The sequence below is a fragment of the Cyrtonyx montezumae genome, unplaced genomic scaffold (genome assembly GCF_038088225.1).
Source record: "Cyrtonyx montezumae isolate F1298 unplaced genomic scaffold, pur_monq_1.0 scaffold_8, whole genome shotgun sequence".
NCBI classification, from domain to species: Eukaryota; Metazoa; Chordata; class Aves; order Galliformes; family Odontophoridae; genus Cyrtonyx; species Cyrtonyx montezumae.
The window spans coordinates 112986808-113011527 of NW_027072089.1; the positions used below are offsets into that span (position 1 = coordinate 112986808).

The 24720-nt window shown below is 42.3% G+C and overlaps 2 protein-coding genes across 2 annotated transcripts; both read right to left on the bottom strand.

Annotated features, from left to right (window-relative positions):
• Window positions 1-2291: 2291 nt before the first annotated feature.
• On the bottom strand, window positions 2292-7074 carry MALSU1 (mitochondrial assembly of ribosomal large subunit 1). Its single transcript, XM_065752142.1, has 4 exons — window positions 6944-7074; window positions 5666-5844; window positions 3529-3610; window positions 2292-2486 (listed from the first exon to the last, which is right to left on the bottom strand). Exons 1-4 carry the CDS (start codon window positions 7065-7067, stop codon window positions 2329-2331), a joined length of 543 nt encoding a protein of 180 aa, XP_065608214.1. The 5' UTR covers window positions 7068-7074; the 3' UTR covers window positions 2292-2328.
• A 2400-nt stretch (window positions 7075-9474) lies between these two features.
• Window positions 9475-24395, bottom strand: GPNMB (glycoprotein nmb). Its single transcript, XM_065752557.1, has 11 exons — window positions 24235-24395; window positions 19840-19989; window positions 18995-19138; window positions 17716-17889; window positions 16473-16631; window positions 15691-15999; window positions 14439-14561; window positions 13656-13758; window positions 12931-13136; window positions 10471-10558; window positions 9475-9672 (listed from the first exon to the last, which is right to left on the bottom strand). The coding sequence occupies exons 1-11, from the start codon at window positions 24302-24304 to the stop codon at window positions 9519-9521; spliced, it is 1680 nt and encodes a 559-aa protein (XP_065608629.1). The 5' UTR covers window positions 24305-24395; the 3' UTR covers window positions 9475-9518.
• Between the last annotated feature and the right edge of the window lie 325 nt (window positions 24396-24720).

Sequence of the window (24720 nt, forward strand, 5' to 3'; positions counted from 1 at the left end):
TTGTATGTGATGCAGCTGTGCAATGAGCCTTGGCCCCAGAGGCCTGGATGAGCTCATCAGTGAGTAGATGTGGCATCTTGCATCTCATGTTGCTCCACCCGCTCAGTCCCAAATACACCCATAGCCAGTGAGGTGGTGCCCTCAGTTAGAGCCCCAGTGAGGTGGTTTCTTCCCTTGATTTAGATCCTTTTTAACGTAATTTGAAATGAGATACTGCACTGTGAATGCTCCAAGGTGACAGGGAGGTGTTGGGGAACACTCTCCCTTGTTCCCCAATGACAACTATCTTTTAAAGCGGAGTGGGAAACTAGCTTGTTTTCCAAACTCTTGCACCTTCCCACTTGCCTTCACAGCTCAGTTACCAACAGAGAGAACTTCAGGAACGATGCCTGTAAAAACACTGTGTATGGTGCTGCATCTCATACCCTCACCACGAGCATACTTCTCAGGCCTGGCATCCCTGCCCTTTGAGCAACACAATTAAGCCTCCCTCTGTAATGCTGGTGCATCGGTCATCGTTAAACCTCTGACTTTTTAATCATTTGCTTAATCATGATGCTTTTATTTGCTTCTAACGTTCTGAAGCTTTGATCCTTGAGCTGCAATTTCAAAGGCATGCGCTCTTTACGTTAGTTTCCATCAAATGAAGCATGTGTGCTGCGCAGGACAGCGGAGCCTCAACATGGCACTTGGGCATGGGGGTTGAAAATGAATGTAAGAGCTCAAGTTGGGTAAGCTGGGCTGTAACAGCTATTAGCTCAAGTGATGGATGCAGACGCTGCTTGGTAACTGAGTTACTCAAATGTGGCACAGGAAAATCTGTGATGTGGTGATAAAAGCTTCATACCGGTGTCTATCCCATCGTCAGGGATCATTCAGTTCCATCATCCATGGAACTGAAACGTATCTCTCCTGGGAGGAAATGCCTGATTTAGAAGTGACCACAGCATGTAAGAAAGCCAAGGTTATCTTTCCTCCAGGTGGATTTCTTGTTGCTAAGTATCATGTCTGCAAAAGATTTGCAAAATGTTCCACGTTTAGCACTAAAACGTTTGAATTCTGTGGGCAGTTCTGCTGTTCCCTCTGTAAATTAATGACATTTATTACTGTTCCTTGTTTAATTTGCAGAACTATCTGCTGCCGTCTATCAAAGTGCAGGTGAGTTCACAGTAGTCACTCCTAAAATTAGAGGGCAGACACAGCAGGATAAATGACCCAGACTGAAAGAGGGCAGAAGATATTCTTTGTTTGCAAACCAAGACATTAGGCCTTACAAACAGCAGCTGCTGTGTAGGGATGAGATGCTGTCTGGGCTTGAAGTAGGCCATGGATGGAAATGTGACTGCCCTCAGCAGCTACTGATCCGGACATAAGGCAAGCTTGTACAGAAGGAAGAGATCTTAATCTAGAAATGAAAGGCTTTTTCTGTACTGAGAAAAAATGACAAGATTTGTTAGCATGTTGAAGCTCTTCTAACTGGATTTTAGCAGTTGTCACCAAGAACAGTGTGCAATGACACCTGAAAGTTCTGAACTGTCTGTCCAACAGCAAGTTATGCTGAGTAACAAAGGACTTGTCTAGGACTGTTTTCACCCACCTCAGAGTCTGAAGGTTTACACTGCCATAGCATGTTGCCTCAGAGTCCTTTTCCAGGAACTAGGGGAGAGGAGAACTTCTGAGAGAGGCTAGTTGCACACTTAGAATGAGCTGTATGTTTTAATATGAAGGCAAGGAGTTGAAGTTCTTCAGTTGTGTTTTTATTATGATTATTAAAACCAGATCAGCCTTGGCTGAAGAACTGACTTGCTATTCTGTTAATGGAAGACACATCTGTCACTGCTGCTGCTCTTGGCTTTTATGTGCTCAGTAACACCATTCTGTTTTCTCTTCCTTCAACTCAGCACATGATTTGCTTCATCTCAACAAAAGCAACTGACTTCATACAAGAAGCCTCACTTAAACTTTACTACTTAGTGCAATTTTACCTTGCAGCACTCAAGCCATTTTGCAGGAAGGGTACTCCAGCATGTGCTGCCACCACAGGCAAGCCCTCCAAACAGCCACTGTAGAGGCTGTGCCTGAGTTTTGGGGTAAGGAGCAGAAATGGATGATGCCTTTTGCTGCTGATCTCGCTGCAAACTCCACTGAGATACCTTCTTCCAGGAGGGTCCCTTATGATGCTGTCCGTTTATGACATTCTGGTAGCTTGTTTGATATGCTGGTTTATGCTGATCACCAGTGGTGATGGCTAAGTTGCCATGCCTCCTGTGTCTGCTGAAGCACAGTCAGACACTTCAGCAGCAGCACTGAGCTCCTGTCACAAGCTGATCACTCCTGTTCAGAAGTCAGTCCCAGTATAAAGTCTTCTGGCAGTAACTGTGGAGTCATCTGTGCTAACTGGTCATCGTAGGAACCTAGAGTCCACAGCTTCTCCAGTTCATAAGTATCTCGTGTCTCTGGCAGCATGAAGTGCACCACTATGCTTCCTGCACAAAGAAAAAAGCATGGTAAATAAGCAGTGAGAGTCCTTTGCAGAACAGTTCAGGGCAATGAATCAGGAAAGCTTGAAAATGCTCAAATCCAGGTTTTACCACAGTAGGGTGGGGTAAGAATGCTTATTTTAGTCCCTGAGAAATCATAAGCCAGAAGAACTTTTACTTAAACTCCTTCCCCAAAGCTACAGAAGAACTTTCAGCTTCCCTATGTTATCAGTAACACACAGCTACAGCCAGTCAGTTTTGTGTAAGGTGTGCTCCCCATGCTTCTTAGCTTTGTTCTTCTTTTTTGAATACAAAACAGCTGTCATAGCCTCACCCTTTTACTGTAGTAAGAGTTTTCTTACATGGTTTCATTCTGTTAAAACAGCAGCAAAAAAACCCACCTCATTCCAGTGTACTTCTAATAAGTTTTCTGTGGTTACAGCCTTTGATTTCAATTACTTCTCAGTTCGTAATTATCAAACATCAACAACAGTAACACAGCTGAGGTTTAACATCACTGGCTGCAGTGCTTTCTCACCTGTAGTCTCTTAAGCCAAAACACAGAAGGTATGGAGATGGTGGTGAAGCTGAAATGCTCTCTGCGGGTAAAGCCTTGAATGCTGGTGTGGAAAGTTTCACGCTTAAGAACAAAACACTCAATTTCTTTCTTTAGGACTGTGTCTCTCACAGACAGTGGCAGTCTGTGCAACAGCTCACTCCTCAGGCAGCACACCAGGAGCCCCTGCTTGCCCACATGGAAGTTCTACAAACTTGACGAAATCTACTGAAGCAGCTTTTCTCTTCATTAGTTGCACAGCCAATTTATTAAGGCTGTTCTAGCTACTGAAAGTAGCTTCTGCTTACCTCTCAGTGCCGTGATACTTAGGGGAAGTCAATTTAGTAGCTCAGTGAGTTCTATCAACAATTGAAATTATAACACATCAGAAGACTGACAACTCTTCACGGCAACCAGAGCTCACAGTGAGATGTTTCCTTCCTTAAAGAGCTCGTGCAGAATGTCACAGAGGGCAGATTCACAAGTACTTACCAAAATCAATGCACAGCCAGTCATCGGTCTCCTTCCCTTCAATCCGAGTGTGAGGATTGCTTTCTTCTTTCTGCTGCTTGTACTGAGAGAGAAGCAACAGCAGAAAATGAAGTGCTTCACATTCATTTAAATGCACTCAGACCTGGCAGCTAAACTGGACTCTGTCAAGCTGTGTGTTGTTTTAAATCTGAAATGCATTAGGGAGACAACAGTGGTGGGTCTGAGGGCTGCACAGAAATATACAGGTGCAGCTCTGGAAAAGAAGTACAGATCTCTCAGTGGGATTTACTGTCAGACTTGGAATTCTAGTGTCCAGAGTTCCCAAACAGTTATTCATGAGGTTTGTGGATATTTCTTCCTTAAGATGAATACTGAATTGTTACTTAGAAATGAAGCAGTGTTGCAGGTAGATTCCCACAACTAGCATCAAGTTTTGCTTTCTTTCACATATCATTTGGGCTGTTTTATGCTGGGAGAAAGCAAGCTTGACCTCACATCACAGAAAAGGCAAACAAGGCTCCTGCTCTCAGCACTCATTGCACAATGGCAAAAATATGACCAGCATCCAGGTTTACTGTGAATTACTGTGACAAAGAGCAGAGGACAGCTCAAAGCAGGACTGCAAAAACTATGGGGGCAAGGCAGGGACACATCAGCTTTTGCAGGTGTTGGCTGGAAGGGCTCCAGCCTTTTTTTTTTTTTTTCAAAAATCTAGCAAACTAAGAAAAGATTTATTTCAGAACAGGTGCACTGCTGGCCAATGAGTTCCAACTTGTGAGGCTGTAACTTAATAAGAAGTAGTTCTACATTTCTCTAAGGTAGCTTATGGGATACCCTTAGAAAAAGGAAACCAAAGACATGTAACACAGCACGGGAAGGCTGAGGCTGATCTCCACCACACGTTTCCTTCAGCCCTGTCTTTAAAGGCTGCTTAATGGTGAACAAATTATGAAGACAGGTATTATGTTCTTCCTCTAACGTGACAGCAGACAGGAAGGAGTAAGCAGCAGTTGGGACTTCGTTGCTTAGCAACTGCTAGAAGAGTGGAAAGGCCTCACACTATGCAAAGACACACCTGCACTTCAGTGCCAGTAAATTATCCATCACCATACCATTGCAAGCATTGTAGTACTAAAGCTAGCCAGCTGCCCCAGCACCTGCTATGCTTTTCCCTTCAGGCTTCAGTTTCCTTTTTGCCTACAAAGCTTTCAATGCTAGCTATGCTCTGCCACTCATGAGTACTGAAAAGCAAAATCATCTCCTTCCTCTCCCCTTTTCTCCTCAAGTTTCATAGCTGAAACTGGAAGAAAAATAAATCTAAGAGCTGGAAGAAATACAAGATCAGGAAGAGAAAGGAGGGGTATGAGGAGTAGGAAAGCTGCAGGTTAGGTGAACAGACAGGTGAACGAGATCGGGGCAAGTTGCATTCTTCACATTGTGCTTTTAACAGTCAAAACCTCTTTTCTGGCCTTGAAGCTTCTCCCTCCCACAGTTAGGTCCTTATCACTAAGCCCTACCTGTATTCTTATTCTAACCTCTGCTCCTGCACTGGAAAGCACACTCTGTCAAAGCCAAACTGCAAAATTTCTGTGAAGGATGGCTGTTGCTTCTCCCTCCCTTCTGTACATGCACAACACAGCCGCTGCTTAAAAGCAGTTTGCTTTAGTAAGCCCAGGACTCGTAGCACGCAGTATTTCTTTTGGTCTTACAGTGTATTTGAAAAGCTGCAGGTTTGATGGACTTGGGTTTGAGAACAGCCCGATTAGGCTACTTTGAGGGACTGGGAACAGCCATGAAGCGAGCTGAACATAACACACAAGTGGACACAGTCTGTCAGTACCATTTCACATCACTGATAAACACTCTCACTGTAGCCACCAACCTGTGCTGCTCTCCTCGGTGCTCTGAATACAGAGCTGCTTTTAAAATATAACCTCTACATGCTGAGTAGCACCATTAAAGGAGAAAACTACAGTTAGTTGGTAGATGCACTCAAAAATAAGGGACATGAGGATATGCAATTTCATCTTGCCCAGTGTAACTATACGACCATAAGCCTAGGGAAATCAATTCCACAGTATAAATCTTCACCTAAAAACATTCCCACCAACCAAGAGTACAGTGGGAACTGTCTTACCATTTTCAGCATGTAATGTGCCATCGCATGGAGATGTCGTGTTGAAGATCCGCTCACAACTATAAAATATTTACAGTATTTTATTTCTGGAGGTATTTGGATGACACAGATGTCCTTGGCGTTCTCTTGCCTGAGCAGATTTACAACAAAGTCAATGTTGAACTTTGGAAGAGAAGTGTCTGGAACAGAAAAAAATAACAAAGTGGTAATGGTGACTTCTTTCTTGCAAAAGTCAGGCACTTCCAAGTTGCAAAATAGCACTGAACTGAAATAAAGCCACTCATAGTGAGGTCTGGTTTGGTACTGATAAACCAATATGAACTGCTGATTTTTAAAAGTCACGTTTTAAAATCATCCCTGTTGAGGATGAAGTGCTCTTCTGGTAAATAATGTTCTCTAAGTACACGGAACAGTTGGCAAATATCAAGATTTCCTTCAGGTGACTTCTTTATTTCTTGCAAGCACGTATTAAAATCAATACTGTCACCAGATGTTTGACAATTAAGATGAATGAAAAGCAACTACTTAATCAGACATTCATTTTAAATGTATTAAAAGTATTCCACAACAACGTTTGTCAACAGGTCCTAGCTGGCTTGGGATAACGTGCAAGAAACTCAACTGTTATGTAAATGAATGTATCACAGCAGAGTTGATGTGATGCATCGGCGGTGCTTCACTATGCTCTGCCACAGGGGGCTGTCAGAAAGGTCGTTAAAGATCTCTGAGATCATCCAGTCCATGCAGCCCATCCATGCCATGCACACGTCCTTCAGTGCCACATCTCCTGAACAGCTGCAGGGATGCTGACCTCCTGACAAGAAAAGTTTCCCCATACCCAACTTTGGTGCAACTTAAATCCATTACCTCTTGTCCTATCGCTGTTACCTGGGAGAGGAGACAGATCCTCATCTCACCTCAACCTCCCTTCGGGCAGTTGCAGATTTGTTATGATGAAGCTCGAGTGACCGCCTTTCAATGCCCTTAGGTGTGCCAGCTCGGAGAGCAGTAAGCAGCGCACTTCCATCGCGCCCTATCGAGGTACACAGCCGCTGTGTGCTACGTGGTAGCACAGGCCGAGCAGCAACACGAAGCCACGCTTCAACAGCCGAACAACAGCCGCGCGCAACTACGGGCACGGCCGGGGCCTAAGGCCGACTCCGCGCCCATAAACCAAGGCCTCCGACTGAGGGACCCGGGCAGCCGCTCCCGACCACACCGAGGCAGCCAAAGCCCCGCGCGCAGAGCAGCGGCCGCTCTCCCTTCGGCGGGCCCTACCTGCCGCCTGCCGTCGCTCCGGTGCCGCCGCTGCCGCTCCGCCGCCCCCCGCTCCCCTCACGGCCGCGCTCCCGAACACCGGCGCGGCGCAGCGCAACCAGCTCCGCGCCAGCGCCCGCCACATGCCTGCCGCCCTTCGCCCCGCCCCCGGCCTGCCTGCCGCCCAGCGATTGGTCGGTCGGCCGGCCGCCTCTCGCGCCCATTGGCTCATCCTGCTGTCGGTCTGCAGCCGCCATCAGGAGCGAGACGGCGCGCGCGCAAAGGCGGCGTGGGCGTCGTCACCGGCTGGGGGTGGCGCTGAGGGGGATCCGTGTCCCGGTGTGAGGGCGGGAGGGGCTGCGTGCGTCGGTGCACCAGGAGTAAGGCAAATCCCAGTGTGCCTTGTGAGGGTTAACGCTGTTTGGTCGGTACGTGAGCTTGCCACGCTGCCTACTTGGGATATTTGACAAACGGAGAGCGCTCTTGACGATCGTTAGATGGTTTATTCGTCCATACAGAGTTAGATTCCTTTGTATAAAACTAAAGATGTACGAAATGGAAGCTACAGTTGAAAAGGCGAAATCAAAAGTATCTCACTGTTCTGACATGGTAACTGACAGAAGATAGCGCGCTCTGCGCTATACTCTTGGGTAAAAGGTAAAAAAATATAGTTACTGAAAGCTGGTTTCCATACAGGAGCCAAAGTCTCCCAAGAAGAGCTCCTAAAATGCAGAGTTCTCCAGAATTAAGGTGCTTTCTGCATACAGCCCGTGCTACCCTGTGCCTTGTGTCTGCAACAGACCTCATCCTGCCTCACAGCAGCTCATCACCACGAGCTTTTGGTGGAAGCTCTGTCCTGCCTCCATCCACTGCGACAGGTCAGCTTCAGGCTGAGGGCAGACCCCATGATGTTCAGACAGCAAGTCTGGCAGGAAGAGTAGTCTCTGTTTAAGGCAGAGAATTGTTTAGATGCCCAGTCATGGTTAGGTGATACTTTGCTATACGTAAGGAAGACGTAACAAAATCAGACCTCGTGCTTCTAATCGTATATCTGAACTGGCTACAAAGGAATTACCATCTATTGGAGAATGTGGAAACAAAATAAGAGGCTAGCAAACTTTTATAGCTAAACATCTCATCTCACAGGTGTGTAATAATCTGAGTTTTTTATATCAAGTGATGTCCGTGCACAGTGCGGATGTGCTGGTGAAGGCTGTGTTCAGATTGCAAATGGCAAGCACTGGGAAGATCTGCTAAGATGTCAGGAATATACATCTCTGCTTCTTCATTGCCTCAGGAATGCAGAACAATATGTGTCGGAGTTGTTCCAAGATACCTTAAGTAAGCTAAGTATATTGAAACATCGATCTTGAAAGAATTCAGTGTTCAAAAGTTTATAAAAGATTATGCAGAATCATTTGCCCCAGATGAGAGTTGATTTCATTTTGATGTTGAACTTGCATTTTAACTTTTGATTATAGGATTTAAGGCCATCACTAAAAACAAGTCATTTAAAGCATTTTTGGTCTGTTTTCCCATTTCTGTTTAGCAACCTCTTCCCTTCCATAAATAGGATGTTCTCCTTTTCATACTGTTCAGTAACCCAGACTGTTTGCTTCCAGTCTTCCAATATGAAATACCACAGTGCAGAATTACAGGAATGTATGGCTAGAAGACAGGCTGACCTCAGAGAGGCTCAACGTGACTTAGCACAGAATGGCTACAGCGAACCAGTGGAGATACATGGATTTTGCAGAAGTTCATACTTTCTAAGCTGGGTGATGCAAAAGCAATAGCTGAAGCATACCGCCTTATGTGCGTTAGGGTTTTCATTTGAGAAAGTGGTCAAAGAGAGGGAATGGGGGAGCAATGACAAATTAGAGTTTTTTAAAAAATGAGTTTCAATCAGAAAAACCAAGCAGGTGGGCCTTGTTATTGTTGCTTGGGTGTCTGTGATCCAGGTTAAGGTGAGTCTTCTGCACTGGTAGCTATGTCCACAGTAGTGAACTAAGTGGGTCCAGCCCTGTTTCTGGCCCTGAGGCCAACTGGTGCAGAATGAGCTGCCTCCACACTACTGAATGCCATTGCCCTGCAAAGCATGGTGGCTCCCAAACCCTGGGAATATATCATGGCAGTTTCTTTCCACAGACATAGCCAGTGCCTGCCTCTTGGTTCTGGCTTGGATCTTCTTTAAGGTGATAAGCAGCTATACTAGACTGTCTATTTAAGATTAAGTATTTACATGTTTTTGGTTTTTTGCTCATTTAAGTAATATTTTTTTCCTCTACAGGTTATGGATCTGATTGATTTTGCATCTAGTTAACCCAAAAGTAAGAAAACACAAGGCATGGGATTTAGTTACTTAGAAAAGTGTATCCTAGATCACAAGCAAGAACAGCAAGTGCTCAAAACTACTTTTGTTTTCTAAGGACTATTGTAATATTTCTAATGGCACCAAGCCCCCCAAAGCTACCAACATCTAGTTGTGTTTTTGCCTTACCCCTTTGTTTTTATAACAACAACAACAACAAACCCAGCATGGTACAGTTCAGATATAGGTCTTGTACATAATCTAAGTAAATGTTAAGCTAAAGATTTAAACAATGCCTGGTTTGCTTTTCAGCAGAGGATTTCTCTCGGTGCTCTTGGGGAAGAAAAAGGCTCTGAGATTGCTGACGTAAGCACTCAGTCCCTCCTGGTTCTCTGCTTGTCCTGCACTTCTCTCAATAGGTTTGTACTGTTTGTATCTCCTGCAAAGAACATGTACAGTTAGATGCAGAAAGACATTTGAACACAAAGGTCCACATTTAGCGTGTAGCAAGTGCCTACGAGAATTAATCATATATTTGGAACATGTATTCTTTTTTTCTCCTTCTCCCTTCAATTAAAAAATAATAATAATTAACTGCCATAGTTAATTAGTTGTGACTAAGGCTGGTTAATGAGAAGGCTCTGTTGCTTAGAGGAGTACTGTTGTTCCGTGGAAGTGTTTCCTTCTCACCACTGCCTGTGAAGGCTGAGAATACTCTTAACTCAGGAGTCTCAGTGCAGTCTTAAAGTTTCATGAGAAAAATCCAAGCTAATAATGCACAGCAAGGTGTTTCTTTTAGCCACTTTCTGCATGCCCAGTACCCTTATCCCAAAGAATCTGTCAGTTAGTTAATGCATTTTGATTATTAATTCTTGATAGCTACTTGTAAGGGTTTTAAAGCTAAATTGAATTTCTATTTGTTAGGTTTTACTGAATATCTAAATCACGTAATGCATTTTGACTTTCCTTAATGCTGTTCCCAGGCCTTCTTTTGTTACCATTTATGCGTATGAGCACCAAATGTAATTTCCTATTAAATTCAAATATTCTCACATTTTCCAATGGCTTTATGGTTTAAGCCAGTAATCTCATTTGCTTGAATGTTAGCTAGAACATTTACGAACAACTATAAAAAAGAAACAAAAATACAGCTAACACAAATTTAGGCTGTAGGTTTTGCTAGTTTAAACTAATATTTTTGTCAGTTCCTTGAACTGTTTTTAATCATACAACTTACTTGTAAAGGACAAAAGCCCCAATGGTGCCAAACACTGCCAACAAACCAAGGAAGATGAAGATACCTTTTGCAGTCCCTGAAGACGATCCTAGAATTCAGAAAGCAGCTTGATGAAAAGTTAGCCTTGTTTTAACAGTGAGATTGGCTTTCTAAGAAAAATAGCAGTTTAATCTGATTGTTCCAATGACTGCAGTGCAAGTGTACTTCAAATACTGGAATGCAAGCTAAGCACTGGAAGTCAGTGACTTAGAGAGGAGGTGATGCTTTCACAGCTTATCAGTTTAATTCTGAGTGCCACCAGACGGCGGGCTGGACTCTGGTTGTTTTGCATTTGCAATGTTCCAGAGACACGGTGTGGCTCCTCCAGCCACCAAGGCCCTTGCTGGCATCCCACGAGGTGGAGCTGATTAGTTCCTTGCCAATTGCAAAGCTAGGGGACTATTCGTACTGTATGAGATGTAGTCTCTTTATATGCTGTAATGTAAGACTCAAGTTTGGTTCTAGGGGTGATGGCTGTGAGGAAAGGAAAAGGGAATAAAAATGGAGTTTCTTAAATGTTGTTTGTTTCAGCTGCACATATTAAGGTGGCAAAGCATGGCTGAGAGCCTGATAAACTCAGTTTGTTTGCCTTATTCAAGAGCTGAGAGCTCTGCTTTTTGACATTCTTGTCCTGGGAAATTAACTCTGGGCTCTGATTGTCATTGAGCTCTACCTTCTGGTTTGTCACTGACAATTCCACTCTACTCCAAATTTCACAGTATGTGATGAAAGGTGTATTGTTACAATTTTTTTTTTAACATGTTAAATATCTTAATTTTTCAGTGTGTTAGAAGTACTTCAACATTCATTCATTGAGAATATTGGGACACATTATTGGTCCTCATATTATCAACAGTTTTTATGCAGTGAAGTAGCGTAGAGGTGCATGTTGACTTACCTTTCCAGTGTCTTAATGTGTAATTGATATCTGTGAAAATCAGGATATTAAATCATTTACTTGGTGCACATGCCTCATACATTTTTCAGTTTGTTGATGGAATATCTGTGGAGGCTTGACTTCACTGTTTGTTTACATGATAATCTTCCCGAGAGTGTAAGGATTTACATTATTTTATTAATGAAGTAGATCCTTGGACTAATTTGCAAAACACACTGACAGGTCTAACTCATAGTACTGCAATTCATTCAATAGCAGTTTGAGCAGGTTAAGAGCTGATGTTGTGTGCAATGCCTGCAAACCCAGATATAGTCCTGCCAAACTTCAAAGGCCTAATGTTTGGGTATATTCAGGTACCAAATGATGGCATTTTCCCTTGAAATTTGTGCATAATTATGGCAGATGGGAAATATTTGCAAACGTTAGATGGGCTCCTACAGAAGGTGATTCATAGCAGCAACCTCTCTTAGATCCTGTTTCTGCAATTATTATAGTGTAAAGCCCCAGACTACAAATTAGCTTTTCCTTCTGGAGGAAACCTGGAGAGACAGTCTTGTTAGGCTAAATTTAGCTGCCGTGAATACACTTTTTTAAAATCCTACTTCATGTTTTTTTTTTTTTCTGTCTTTCTGAGCTGAAATACATTCAGGTCAGGCATTGTGTCTTAGTCACATGAACTGATTTAGGCACAGCTAATTTTACACCTAGATAGAATAAAAGCAGCCAAAATACTGTGGCAGGTGACTTCAAAGGGTCAGTTTCTTGGCTGATGCTAATTAAATAAATCAGAAGAGTCACTGGGACATTTAGTGAGAGGTCAGGAGGGCAGTGGGTTGGGAGTAGAGAGACAGCTTTATCGTTTAGGGTCCTTAGTGAGGCCAAGTTAATACCTGTTTCTGTCAAAGACTGCTTGAATAATTGTGAGCAAGACACAGTGATACTCATCTGACCAAGGTAAACCTATTATGAAAACAGTCACCTAGGGCACACTTGGTCATCAAAGAATGACTCAGGCCTTTCCAGAACCTTGTTCATCTTATGTAGAAATAGAAACCCAGTTAAGATCGATGAGCTACAAAGAGGACACAGAGCAGCTTGCTCAGCTGTAGGCTTTGCTTCCCTTTCAAATGAGCCAATTCCTTCATTCCTTTCTTCTATTTATCCATGTGTGCAGGAGGATGGATTTCATGTCCCTTACCTACTTTTCTGCCCAATGGTGTAGTGAAAATAACCTACAGCTTAAGAACATTTCTTATTTTCTGTTACTAAAGGGTTTATATAATTGCTGTACTCCGTAGACTGTGCACATAAATCAAACCGAGTTCTAATATTTGAAATTCCCATAGGGAAGCAATTGTCTTTTGTCTTTGTATGACCTCTTACACAAGATGGCACAACCTCAGCTGAGGCCTCCAGGCATGCTAAAACTCCAGTGTACCTTCTCATGTTCTCTGCTCAGCAGATAAATGACCACAGGGAGAAATTGCCCACAGACAGCCCACATCTGATCTACACAGACTCACCTCCATTTACAGAAATAAGTGCACTGGCCAGGGCTTGACTTGTGTCATCCCCCAAGGTGATGTTTATACAGTACGTTCCAGGTTCATCAAAAGCTCTCCTTATGGTGAGTAAGCATTCATCAGTGACGATGATGGGGTCACATACCATGCCCTGAGACACCTGGCATGTGGGGTCAGAAACTGCTGTACAGACATCTGTAGGGAGACTGGGGTGGGAAGAGAGAATACATTGTATTGTGGAGTCCTGTTAGCCCCACTTACGGATGCCTTGCACTGATGCCCCAGATTTATTCTGATGCTTGTTTGCTGATCAGCAATACCATAGTGATTATTATCTGTATCACACCCATTTTCTCTAAGCATCAAAATATCACGGCTGCAAAGAGAGGGTTTCCTCCCAGTTTCAGTAGACTGCTTCCAATTTCATAATGAGTGCTGAAATCTTATCTTTGCCAGGAAAATATAGAATTGCTTCTCCACAGTATCTAGTTCTCTTACTTTTGCTTTGGCCTGCCATTTGTTCTGTATCCTACGAGCCTGGCAGTAGCTTCTGTTGGCATAATTTACAAATGGGACTTGCATTATCTTTACGTCCAGTCAAGAAATAGAAACACTGTGGTGTTCCTAACTTTTGTTCATTCAGCTGCATCTAAGTGCAGACAGTGTTCCAGCACCTAATTATTTTAAAGAGGGAAGATGATTGACAATTTCATTTACATACTTACCTCCCTTGGCAGGTAACAACGAAGTCAACTAGTGGATTTTCGGCTTGACTTTCTGTCATCTGGATGCTTCTCATCTGAATAATATTTACCTCAAGGATTCCCTCTGGGAGAGGAAACAGATGTCAACAGTAGGACACATTACAAGCTTGTATGTACAGAACCTCAAGTGTTTGGCTGATGCTCAGGTCAAGTCTTGTTTGCCATAAACTTCTCCCTCCCTTAGCACTCCTTTTGAATGGTAAAAATGTTCCAGTACTTTCTTTATGAGATTGTTCCTTTCTGCTTCACTTTATTTTTTCTTTTATAGTTAGTTATTTCTTTCACAAAATCACTTCCACCTCCCTGTAGCCACAACTTCTGTACATGCCAAGGTTAGCTCAATGTTATGCAACCCCTCTGGCCAGCATGTTTCAGAACAGAAAAGAATGATAGAGCGTATATCCCCACCAGCGGTTTCCCAGCCCAACTGTGTGGAAACCCATGCGTAGCATGGGGACAACCATCAGCAGATGTCCAGACAAAGGAAGGTCAAGCCTTGTCTGAAACCAAGGCACCATAAACTTTGCTACAGACCTGACCCGGCAGAGTGTCTGAGGAAACCAAAGTGAGCCAGTTAACTATGTGTGCATTAATCTTAAAAAATGCCAGCTGTGTCCAAGAGAAGAATCTTGACTGTGGGACTCCCATATTTGATAAAACTGTGGCTAAATAAATGTTATTTTTACCATACATGTAGTATATTATTAGCCTCATTCTGCTCCAGGGATTGACTCACATCCTTACCTACAATGGCAATACCAGCTGTATAGTATCCATATCTGTAAATATGGCAACCTCCATCAGGATTGTCTTCTGCTGTCTCAGCGGGGGCAGAAGGGTCTGAATTAGAAGATGCTTCAGCCGTTACTGTTGGGTTGAAGAAAGAAAAGTAGATACAGAGCTTTAGAATGAGTTCTGTGCAAAAGTATTCTGAGCATGACTATCTCTCTCAATAATATTCGTTATATATGTCACTGGTTATTTTGCTTTGCAGCTATGCAGTGATATGTTTATCTGTGTGGGATCATTCTGAAAGAAAACATGTGGTAAGCTGCTCTGGAGAACCCGGCAGTAGGTCTGAGTAGACTCTCTTCCAGTCACTTGTCTGTGTGAAATAAAAGTGAGGCTGCAAGCTTTGGTATAATTGAACTTTAAAATCCCCACCTCAATTACAGAATAATTCCAAATAGCAATAAAAGCTTTAAAGTGCTTTCTTTAAAAGAAAGTATTTTTCCACTGTTCTACATCCAGGCTAGTAGGGAAGTAGTGAAAATTCTCTCTTTTCTTTGCTTTTTAATTCTCATTTTATATTTCATAAAAACCACATTAAATTTTGAAATCGGAAAAATACAGCCAGGCATACAATTTAACACTGGTAGTGTTATGTAATGACCCAAGCTGAAACTGCAGGCCTTTTGCAAACTTTAAAACCCTTTGATATGATTAAAAGTATGCTGAACATAATGCAGATTATTCTGAAAGACAGTTGTGCATAATTTTAAAGTGGAAGAGCCCTTCTTGGCTTAATGCAATGTGGAAATCCCGTATTTTGAAATATGAACAATTTTTTTCTACTTCAATATCATTTAATTTTGGGTGGAGATGAATGCAAACCAGAAAAGAACTGGCTCTGAAATACTTCTTCCTCACTTAGAACGTACATCTTACCTTAGAAGATGTCTCTTGAGTAGGCAAGACTACAACCACTTGATCTGGTGTAGTAGAGGATATAAACATAGATGTATTGGGTCTATCCAAAGACCCCTTTATGCTGTCATTGTGGTGGCAGAACTAGAGTTGGGATAAATGGAAATCAGGTTTTTTTTTAATGTGTAAATGATGTCTATGTGTGCACTGATTTTGTCTCTAAATCAATTTGTAGATGGCTTGCAGAGCTTCACAAGACTTCTTTGGTGATACCAAAAGTTCTAAATATACATACTTAATAATATAGTGTTTTAATATAGATCCTCACTGCTGATAGATAAACTCTTACCTGCTGGGGTGGACTGTGATGGAGTGGGTGTTACTGGCTTGCAAGGCACAGGTATGATAGCTTGAACAGTTAAATTCAGAGTGAAGTTTCCTTGCAGAGCAAAGGTGTGAGATGTAGTGGCACCGCTTTCTACAAATAAGCCGCTCCCATCTCCAAAGTTCCACTTGTAGGAGATGGCGGAATTATTAAGGTAGTAGCTGGGATCGTGGATTTTCACATCAAATGTGATTGGTGAATCTTTGATAAAAATGGAGTCTGAGATGTTACGGTCATGTTTTTGGGACATGTTCACAAATATTGGAATTTTGTCTGCCGGAAAAAAAAAAATAAGAAAGAAAGTAAATGAAGTGCACGTATCTGGCTCCAAACAACAAACAGCTCCAAAGCTCCTGAACAACAAGAGTCAGAATGTGAGACACGGGTATCTTTGACATGGGGTTCTAGTTTAATTCGATCTACTGATCTTCCAAGTCACCGTCAGTGGCAGTTACCCAGAGAGCTGTGGGAACAAACAAGGAATCCTGGCATCAGTGGAAAACTGCATTTCCTTTAGTAACTCCTTCTTTATCACATCAAGTAGAGGTGTCCCAACTGAGATAGATACAGTGGTAAATGGCATTATTCCAGGGAATTTGCTGGAAATTTCACTTTTGTATTAAAAACCTTTCTCAGGCCAATGTATCCTTTTCATAACAGATTATGTCTGTGGCGAATTCTTTCTTATAACAGCGAAACAACAAATGGTCCCAGCATTTTATTACAGTTTATTTCAGCACACTCACCTGTTACAACATAAGTGGTACTTGCTCTTGCAATTGGAACGTATGTTGAGTGCCCTCTCCTGTAAATGGATACTGCCATTATGTGTTTGCCGAGAGTGATATTTGCAGTGTTGACTGAAAAAATTGCTGAAGATCGTCCGATTGTTTGATAGTACTGACCTGAAACAGAACATGAGCTTGTAATATATTTTCCTTTAAGGCTAGCTACAAGATTTAGAGATTCAGAGAACCTGCATCTCTGTGACTCTTGGATTGCCTAGACCAAAGTATATGGTTCGGTTGTCCAACTATTATCTGGCAGATGTTTTGGGGGCACATTTGCAATGCATTTACTCCCATTATTATTTTTTTTAAAGGTGTCAGAAAGATGTCCCGAATTTCACTGATTTAAGGAAGAGCATTTGCCAAAACATTCACATCTTTCCAAAGAAATTACATTATGCCAAGTTATATGGATTATGTAATGGCTGGCGTAACTTCTTAGGCATTTTAAGTTTACCTTCAGTGTAGCAAGAAGATATAATCCTTCTTGCTTCAAACCCATATCCCTTCCTATACATTTGTCTTCCTTCCAGCTGACTGAGGTAGATAAATAGTATCACCTTTATGTGTTAGGGACATTATTATTATTATTCATGCTGATGTTGATGACAATGCTGATTTTCTCAAGCCAAATTAGGATTTTAAGATTTTAGTATGTAGCCAGTGCCAGGAATAGCCCAACCATTACATACTCACAGCTGGAAATACTGAAAATCAGCATCTGTGAATCTATGTAATACAGTGAACAGTACTACATTGTCAATGACAGTTTCTACCTTCTCCCCAGCGTCAAGAATTGCCGTACCATTAAACTCTGAGAGCTCTGTGCTCTCTATTAAATCTGAGAGTCTGAAGTGGCAGTGAGCGGCCAGCAGATCATCTGACTGACCTCAGACCCTATGTTTTCCTAAGAAAAGCATATTGAGTACCACTGAAATTCATTTTCTTCAGTGGTAGTTGCGTGAATGCAGACATCAAGAAAACCTCCTGGTAGTACACAATTTCTAAACCTAGCAGAAGGTAGGTTTCTAAACCTAGTAGAGCAACTGGTGGACTCTTTGAAATGAGGACAATGAACTCAGGATCCCAATCCAAGGAGTGCGGAATCCTTTTTAAGGACTTTTAATGAAATATACTAGAAAAAGCGAGTGAATGTAAGCTTCTCAGTGTCAACCAAGCTGAGGTACATTGCAGTACTGACCAAATGTGTGAAACAGATAGACAAAGTTCCTCCTTCTCCAGCCAGAATGATGAGGGAAAGGTCTTCCATCTGGGAATATATTATGGCTGTGGTTGCTTGTACAGTTTTCCCAGCCGCAGTTGTCGATCCATTCAGTCCAGTTGTAGACATACTGATCCTGGACAGCTGGAGAATCTAAATATAGAAATAGGACATGTTCCTGGTCAAGTGAGAATAGCACAGCAGGTGAGGAAACGGGAGGCAGACACCCCAGGTTTCAGCAAAGTTATCAGCCTTAAACAACAGGATAAGTTGGGCTATTTTTAGGCTGACATTCAGTTTTTTCCATGTCTGTGGTATTTTTTGCTGGTTTTCGTTTGTTTTTAATACAGGCAATAGATTTTTCAGGCTTAGAACTTTTTTATTTAGAGGCTTAAATAATTTACTGTGTCAAGATCAGACACAACTCGAAGTTCCTTGTCCAAAGTTTGCTGTCAGCTACATGACATCCTAGTGTTTCTCTGGAGCCGCTGAAGTTTCCCTGACATCTGACAAGCAGAATGTAAAATCCTAAGTAGAAACTGCAGCCATGGAAACACTGTGAAGAAATGACTTACTTTGTTTTGTCAGAAAAGTTTTCTACAGCATCTTTAAATAACTTAGACCTGAATTTCAGTTCCTTTTTGAATAATAAAATATCGTTTCCTTCCCCAAACACACCACAGACATTAAGTAGAAAATGGGTATCAGCAGTTAATGAGACATTAGACAGTGAAAAAGTAGAATTTAGGCTGAAGGAAACAAAAAAGTTGTTATGCCTTGAAATAAAAATTATTTTCATCGGTAAAAAAATAGTTGAAGATTTATGAGTTCAGAGGAAGAACCATACAGCAGCCTGTTTCATTCCAGGCCTGGAAGCTTTGGACATTGATGTTGTTATGCTTTTTCCCTTGTGAAACAGGTGAAAAAGTTAAAAAGAGGATTATCCTATGAAGCAATTGCTTCGCAACACTTTCTTTTAGGAAACCAAATTAAAGCCAATTAAAAAGTCTCTGAGGAAGCCAATCTTATAACAAAGACAAATCTTAAATTAATCGATCATTATATGTGGCAGACACAGAATGCTAAGAATAATACAGCGATGTGAAGAAAGAAAATGGCATGGCACATTGGGCTCTCATGTAGTTGTCAGTTAAGAGCAACATGACCGCTGTGCATGGAGTGTACTTCTGGTGATTTCAGTGGTGTGCACTTTCACACCAGCGCCATATGAAAATGAATGGAGATTGCTATTACCTACCTGGGCTACAGTTTCTCTGGTATATAATGTTGCCATCGTTGTCTTCTTTCTGACACTTGGGAAACTGGAGGGTCACGACAAAGGTCACATTGGATCCTACCAGTGCTGGGCTGTCCGTCACCAGTTTGGTTGTCACCCTTCCTCCTGTAAAAACCAAAAATGGTCTTCACTGCCTTTATCAGAGCAGCAGCTACCTTCAACTGTGCACTATTTACATTGTGAGCGCTTTCTTGACTGTTCCTTTATATCCAAGGGCATTTGTACTCCTAAATCACTTGAGTTCTCATTAAAGCCCTAGTATAGAACAGCAGAGATTCCCCCCACATATCTTACTGTCATTCATTTTCTTCTTAGAGCTTTTTTTTCACTTCTTAGAGATTTTTTTTTACCGATGTGGTTGATATATTCCAAAGGAGAATATTTGTATTTCTCCCTTGTATTTAGACCTTGGCTCAGCCCAGGAGACAATAAACAGGCTCTTCACAGAAGTTGTTAAACTGAAGCCCACAGCACCCTACTGAACCAGAAACTGAAGCTTCGTGTTCTGTAGGGCATGTTACAAATAAAGCATGATCCTAGAGCCCTGGCCATCAGTACCTCGTGGTACATACTTCATGCCTGAGGCTGTGAGGTATGGGAAAGCAGTTACTGGAACAGCTCACTATTCTGCTTCTTCAGATAAGGTGCTGGTAATGGTATCAGAGCAGATCATCTCAGCTTTGCTGTGTTTGCAGCAGCTGTGAGTATAGCACCTATGAAAAAGCACTGCAACACCTGCATGCCCCACTGAGGTATGTTTTCTGGCCAGTTTTCTCAGTGTGTCTGAATTGCATGTGTGCAATTACCTCTCCAGCAGTCCTTCCACCTGGGGTCGTTTTCTTCCCAGAAAGGATAAAGTTTTTCATTCCATTTGTTTTGATCACTAGACCAGCCTTGTATCTTCTTGTTGTATGTGGTGGGAGAAGTTCTTCCATTGCTCAGCACATCTTGAAACCCTGTATAGAAGAGGAAACAGGCAGTGGGCTAGTGTCCTTCCTCCCACCCTATAAATGCATCGTGCCTGTGCTGAACTGCCTTTCTTTATGGCTGTGTTCTGCTCCTCTTCACTAGTTGAAAGTTATAGAGCTTTATCATTGCAGCTCTAGACACTACAATCAGCTATAATCAGCAATTCTACCTCTGACAGACTGATATTTTCCCACTTGCACTATTGAAGACTCTCCAGAGAAAGAATACATTTTACAATATTTTGACCATACCAGAACAATCGTTCTTGTGAGTGAACATAAACATGCAAGAGTCAGGACAGTTCTGAAGAGGTTGCCTGATTGCTGTGTGCAAATCTGTGCCTGGAAGGGTAACAGGCTACATTCACTGTGCCTGAGCTGTGCTCTAGTGGAGTTGTACTGGGAATGAATTTTGATCCAGTGATGCTTCTTTGGTGAGGTGGCTGCTGGTTTGGGGAGAGGGCTGGAGCCAAGTGTAACAGAAGCTGGTGTTTGCAGAGAAGGAAATTAAGAGCTGAATAGTAAATTCAATGTGTTTACAATGTAACAGCAGAAACACATTAGCTTCATGCCTATTACTTTAACGTGACTCAGATTAAACAATGTTAATAAGCTCCTTCTTCTCATATTACTACATATGAGGGACTCAACTTTTCCCAGGCCTTCGAGGATCCCTCTCTGTTACACAGTACTCACATGATGCAAAACAAAATAAATATCCAAGGAACATGCGGGAACATGTCAAACACCGTAGGATGCCATAAAAATACACTCATAAGAAGGCTCATATGCAGAGTTCCATGAAAGCCCGGAGGCTTTGAACAACTCCATCATGTTAATTGGGTAACTGCTGGGTGTGCCATCCTGTCCCAACATCAAGGGAGTCAGGATTTCTTCTGCTTTTCATGACTTTATTTTAAAGTCAGGAGATGCTGGATGCTTTTGAGATTTATATACACGTGCAAGAAAGAGCTGGATGATTTCAGGGAAGATGCAGAGACCTATAAGAAAGGCAGGAATGGCTGTGAGTGCTGTATCAAAACGTTTCATGTTGGAGGTTGTCCCAGTTTTGGAAAAGTTGCAGAGCAGGTGTAGCCAGCCAGTCTTAGCATGGTCTTGTGACTCCTAATTTTACTGCACGGAAGAGCCAGAGGGACAGCACCACAGAATAGGCAGGAGCTGCTCTCTCTTGAAGTTGGGAGGTGGCTGCTGGGCTAGGAGGGCATCCCTTGGCCAATCCCATCTCAGTGCTCACCCCAAAGCAAGGAGCTCTCTCCCTCCTTCTCTCTTCCTTCTTGAAGCTAAAGGACTGAAAGGTCCAAGGAAAAGAGCAGTCTACAGGTGCTGTGAGACATATTCTCCCGTACAGAACCTCTTGCAATCTCTCATAAATATGTTTAATTGACTTCCCTGAAGATTTAAGATTTTTTGATGCGAGCCAAGCAGAACATTATGACCTGTATTTCCTCATGGCCTGTATCACATGCTCTATTATGTTCAGTCTTTGTCAGAAGGAGAGTTGGGCAATATTGTCCGTCAGGAAAAGAAAAGCAGATTAGAAACTATAAAAACTATTGCAATATTTCACAAAGGCTTATTGTGCTTAATCACATGTTATGCCAAGAAATTAATGTCATCTTATTTGAAAGTAAGTTGGTAGGGATTTTTCCTATTTTTAATTCTGTTCTCTTTGATTTTATCTAGAAGTATGTGATGAATAAAAATTCTGATCATATTTTTCCCATTCAATTCATCAAAACAAGCTGGAACAGTTCTAATTTCAAAAATGCTTTTCATTTTGAATAGCCGTCTTTGAATTCAGAAGTCATTCTCCTGTCCAGCTCTAGTAATAACTGTGGTCACTGCTCCTAAATCATGAGCTCCTTAGGCATTGCTGTGCCTCCCTGTTGTGCTTTGTTTATTTCAATCAAATATTAAACATTTCACAAGCTTCAGGACAGGACAAAGACATCTTTAAAGATGAGAAAATAGTTCACCAGTATTTCAGCTAACACGTGGAACTGAAGATTTTCCATTGCTGAACTTAAAGGAATGAAAAGCTTTAGTGTATTTCTTCTGTAGCAATGAAAAACATTCAAGAACAGATGTTGGTCATCACATAAAATTAGAGCAGTTTAGTTCAAAATAAGCAAGGTGATAATACCTTGATGAATGAAATATGAATAATGAAATAATTAGTGTAATAGTTTTGGTGAGGTGATCATGGGAGAAAAGATCACACCCTGGTGGACCTTCTTTCTCATTCTGGTTGTCATCTTTGTGAAAAACACAGAGAAGTTCAGCATTTCCTGTGCTAGTGTGTTAGTCATGAAAGAGAGAAAAGGTCGGCGTTAGAACAGCAATAGAAAAATGATGTAGTTAAAGAGCAAAATGTAAGAAGGCTGGAGTTATGGCCAAGCTAAGAAGAGAGAAGCAATGTGAACTTTCTAAAGTTGCATGTAGAAACATAATGAAGTGGGATGCAAGAGAACCTGAGAGACAACTTACAAAACCATAAAACTTACCACCTAATCTTTTTAAAATATAGAAGTAGCAGAAAGCCTGCCAGAAAGTCTGCAGGGTGAATAGATGGTATAGATACCTAAGTAGCATTTGGGAAAGATAAAGCAATGGCACAAAAATAAAAATATATTTGTTGAAGTTTTTGTGAGCAATGGAAGAGCCTGAGAGGCTTCTGTGCTAGAATTTTCTTCCCAATGATGGAGAATCTCCCTCAAAGTGGAGAAAAAATATAGAGCAAATCAACACATAAAAAAGTCATCTGGATCAGGTGGCTCAGAAGGTGTGGAAGCTGTTCAAGAGTGAAATAAATGAGCTGTTAACCATAGCATGTAACGTCTTGCTTAAAGCTGCTTCAGTGGCCGTGAAACAAAAGTTGGCAACTGCGCTGACAGTTTTTAAAACATTTCCAGGGAAGATTTAGAGGATTATAAAAGGCGTGATGCTCAAATTGGACAAGCTGGGAGAAACAGCGATGAAGAACAGAATTGCCAGAAACAGTGGATTAATATGATGTGCCGTAAAGGAGCACATTCCTCCCAAATATGTCTAAGTTTTGCCAAGAGAGCTGGAGAGCAGGTGAACAAGGCTGTACACAACAAGAGCCTCTAATCTACTATTGCCACTCGAAAATGAGATCTTGTGTCATTACAGTTTTGACTGACCAGCTCGGGAATAGTTGAAAAAATAGGAAAAGGTTAAAGAGTAAAGATGAAAGCATTGTTACAACGTTGTATAATTCCCGGTGTGCTCACATCTTGAACAAGGTATGCTGCTCTGTTCTCTACAGCGTGAGCAGGGGGAGAGCTTTTCCAGAGAACTGAAAAATACAGAGAAAGGTGACACAAAGGGATAGAATTGTTTCCGGATGAGGAACAGCCAAATGGCCTAGAGAATGGGTGACAGCAGAACATGAAAACAGACCTGTGAAGAGCATGGAGGAAGAAGCGTTTTTTCACTGTTTCTGAAAGTACGGAAGTTAAGGAGAATAAATGAAACCAGCAGCTGATAGGTTCTAAGCATTAAAGAAAATACAGTTATTTCTTCACGTTAGGCACAGTTAAGCTGTGACATCTCTTGCAGGCTCACAGTTTATGTGGGTTACCACTAAAACTGGAGTGCACAGACTGATGGAGAATTCCTGTTAAATACAATGTTTCTATATCTGACCGAGGAAGTTCTGATGCTATCCATCATCAGAGGAAAGTACCGTGGTAAAGACAGGTACGAGGCTAGAGGTAAGCTCAGCCTGCCCTCCATTGCTAAGGCCTTCGGTTTCCTTCTTGCAGATTCTGGAACTTGACCCCCAGTTCCCATTTTGGGTTGCTAGCACTGAGCTCAGTGAGTCATTAAGACTGGAAGTCAAGCTGGGAGTCTGGGAAGAAGCCAGGGACCAAGCCTGACCACTAGGCTGGAGGATCTAACCCCTGGACTCCTTGGGTCCTGGAGCTCTGGCAGGCCAGGACACAGGCCAAGCAAACTATGAGAAATCCATCCTCCCCATGCCTTTCTGGCTATACTTGAGCCTGAAGAAATACTGTTAGAAATCTGAGGAGATGAGCCAAGGCTTAGCTCTGTACCTGCGGAGCACAGCAAACAGCTCTTGGCATTTTGATCCGGCTCAATATAGCCTCAGCTACGCTTCAGGGAGCAACAGGTTTTACAGCACCATCTCAAGACAGGAGGGAGGGAAGGGGTGAGGGAGGCACTCACGCATGGCAGCAGCGCACAGGATCGCTTCGGCCAGGAGCAGGAGCGCGAGGTGGCGGCGAGCCCCGCACATGGTGCTGCGGTGCACGGTGTCCGGTGTACACAGCGGAGCAGTAACTCCTTCAGCCTCCACTGAGAAGTGAGAATGAAGTTTCCCCACTGCTCGGCTCTCCAATTAAAAGAAGGGCCCCAGGACTCATCATGTGATGGAATTAAGCAGAGATGCATGATTTTGTCTTCAGCTTCTTTCAGCTCATGTGCTTATGACTCACTCCTTTTGCTTTCAGCATTCCCTGGGATTTCTGAGAGACCTGTTTAGAGCCACACCATTTACCTTGCAGGCATTTTTATATTGGTTTTGCTCTCTGATCAATTTTTGTACTTAATTTGTTTTTAAATTAGAACCATTTACTTCCAGAAATCCAAATTAACTCTCACCGTAGCCTGATTTGCTAGAGTTACTACAATAGCTCATTGCATTTGATGAAC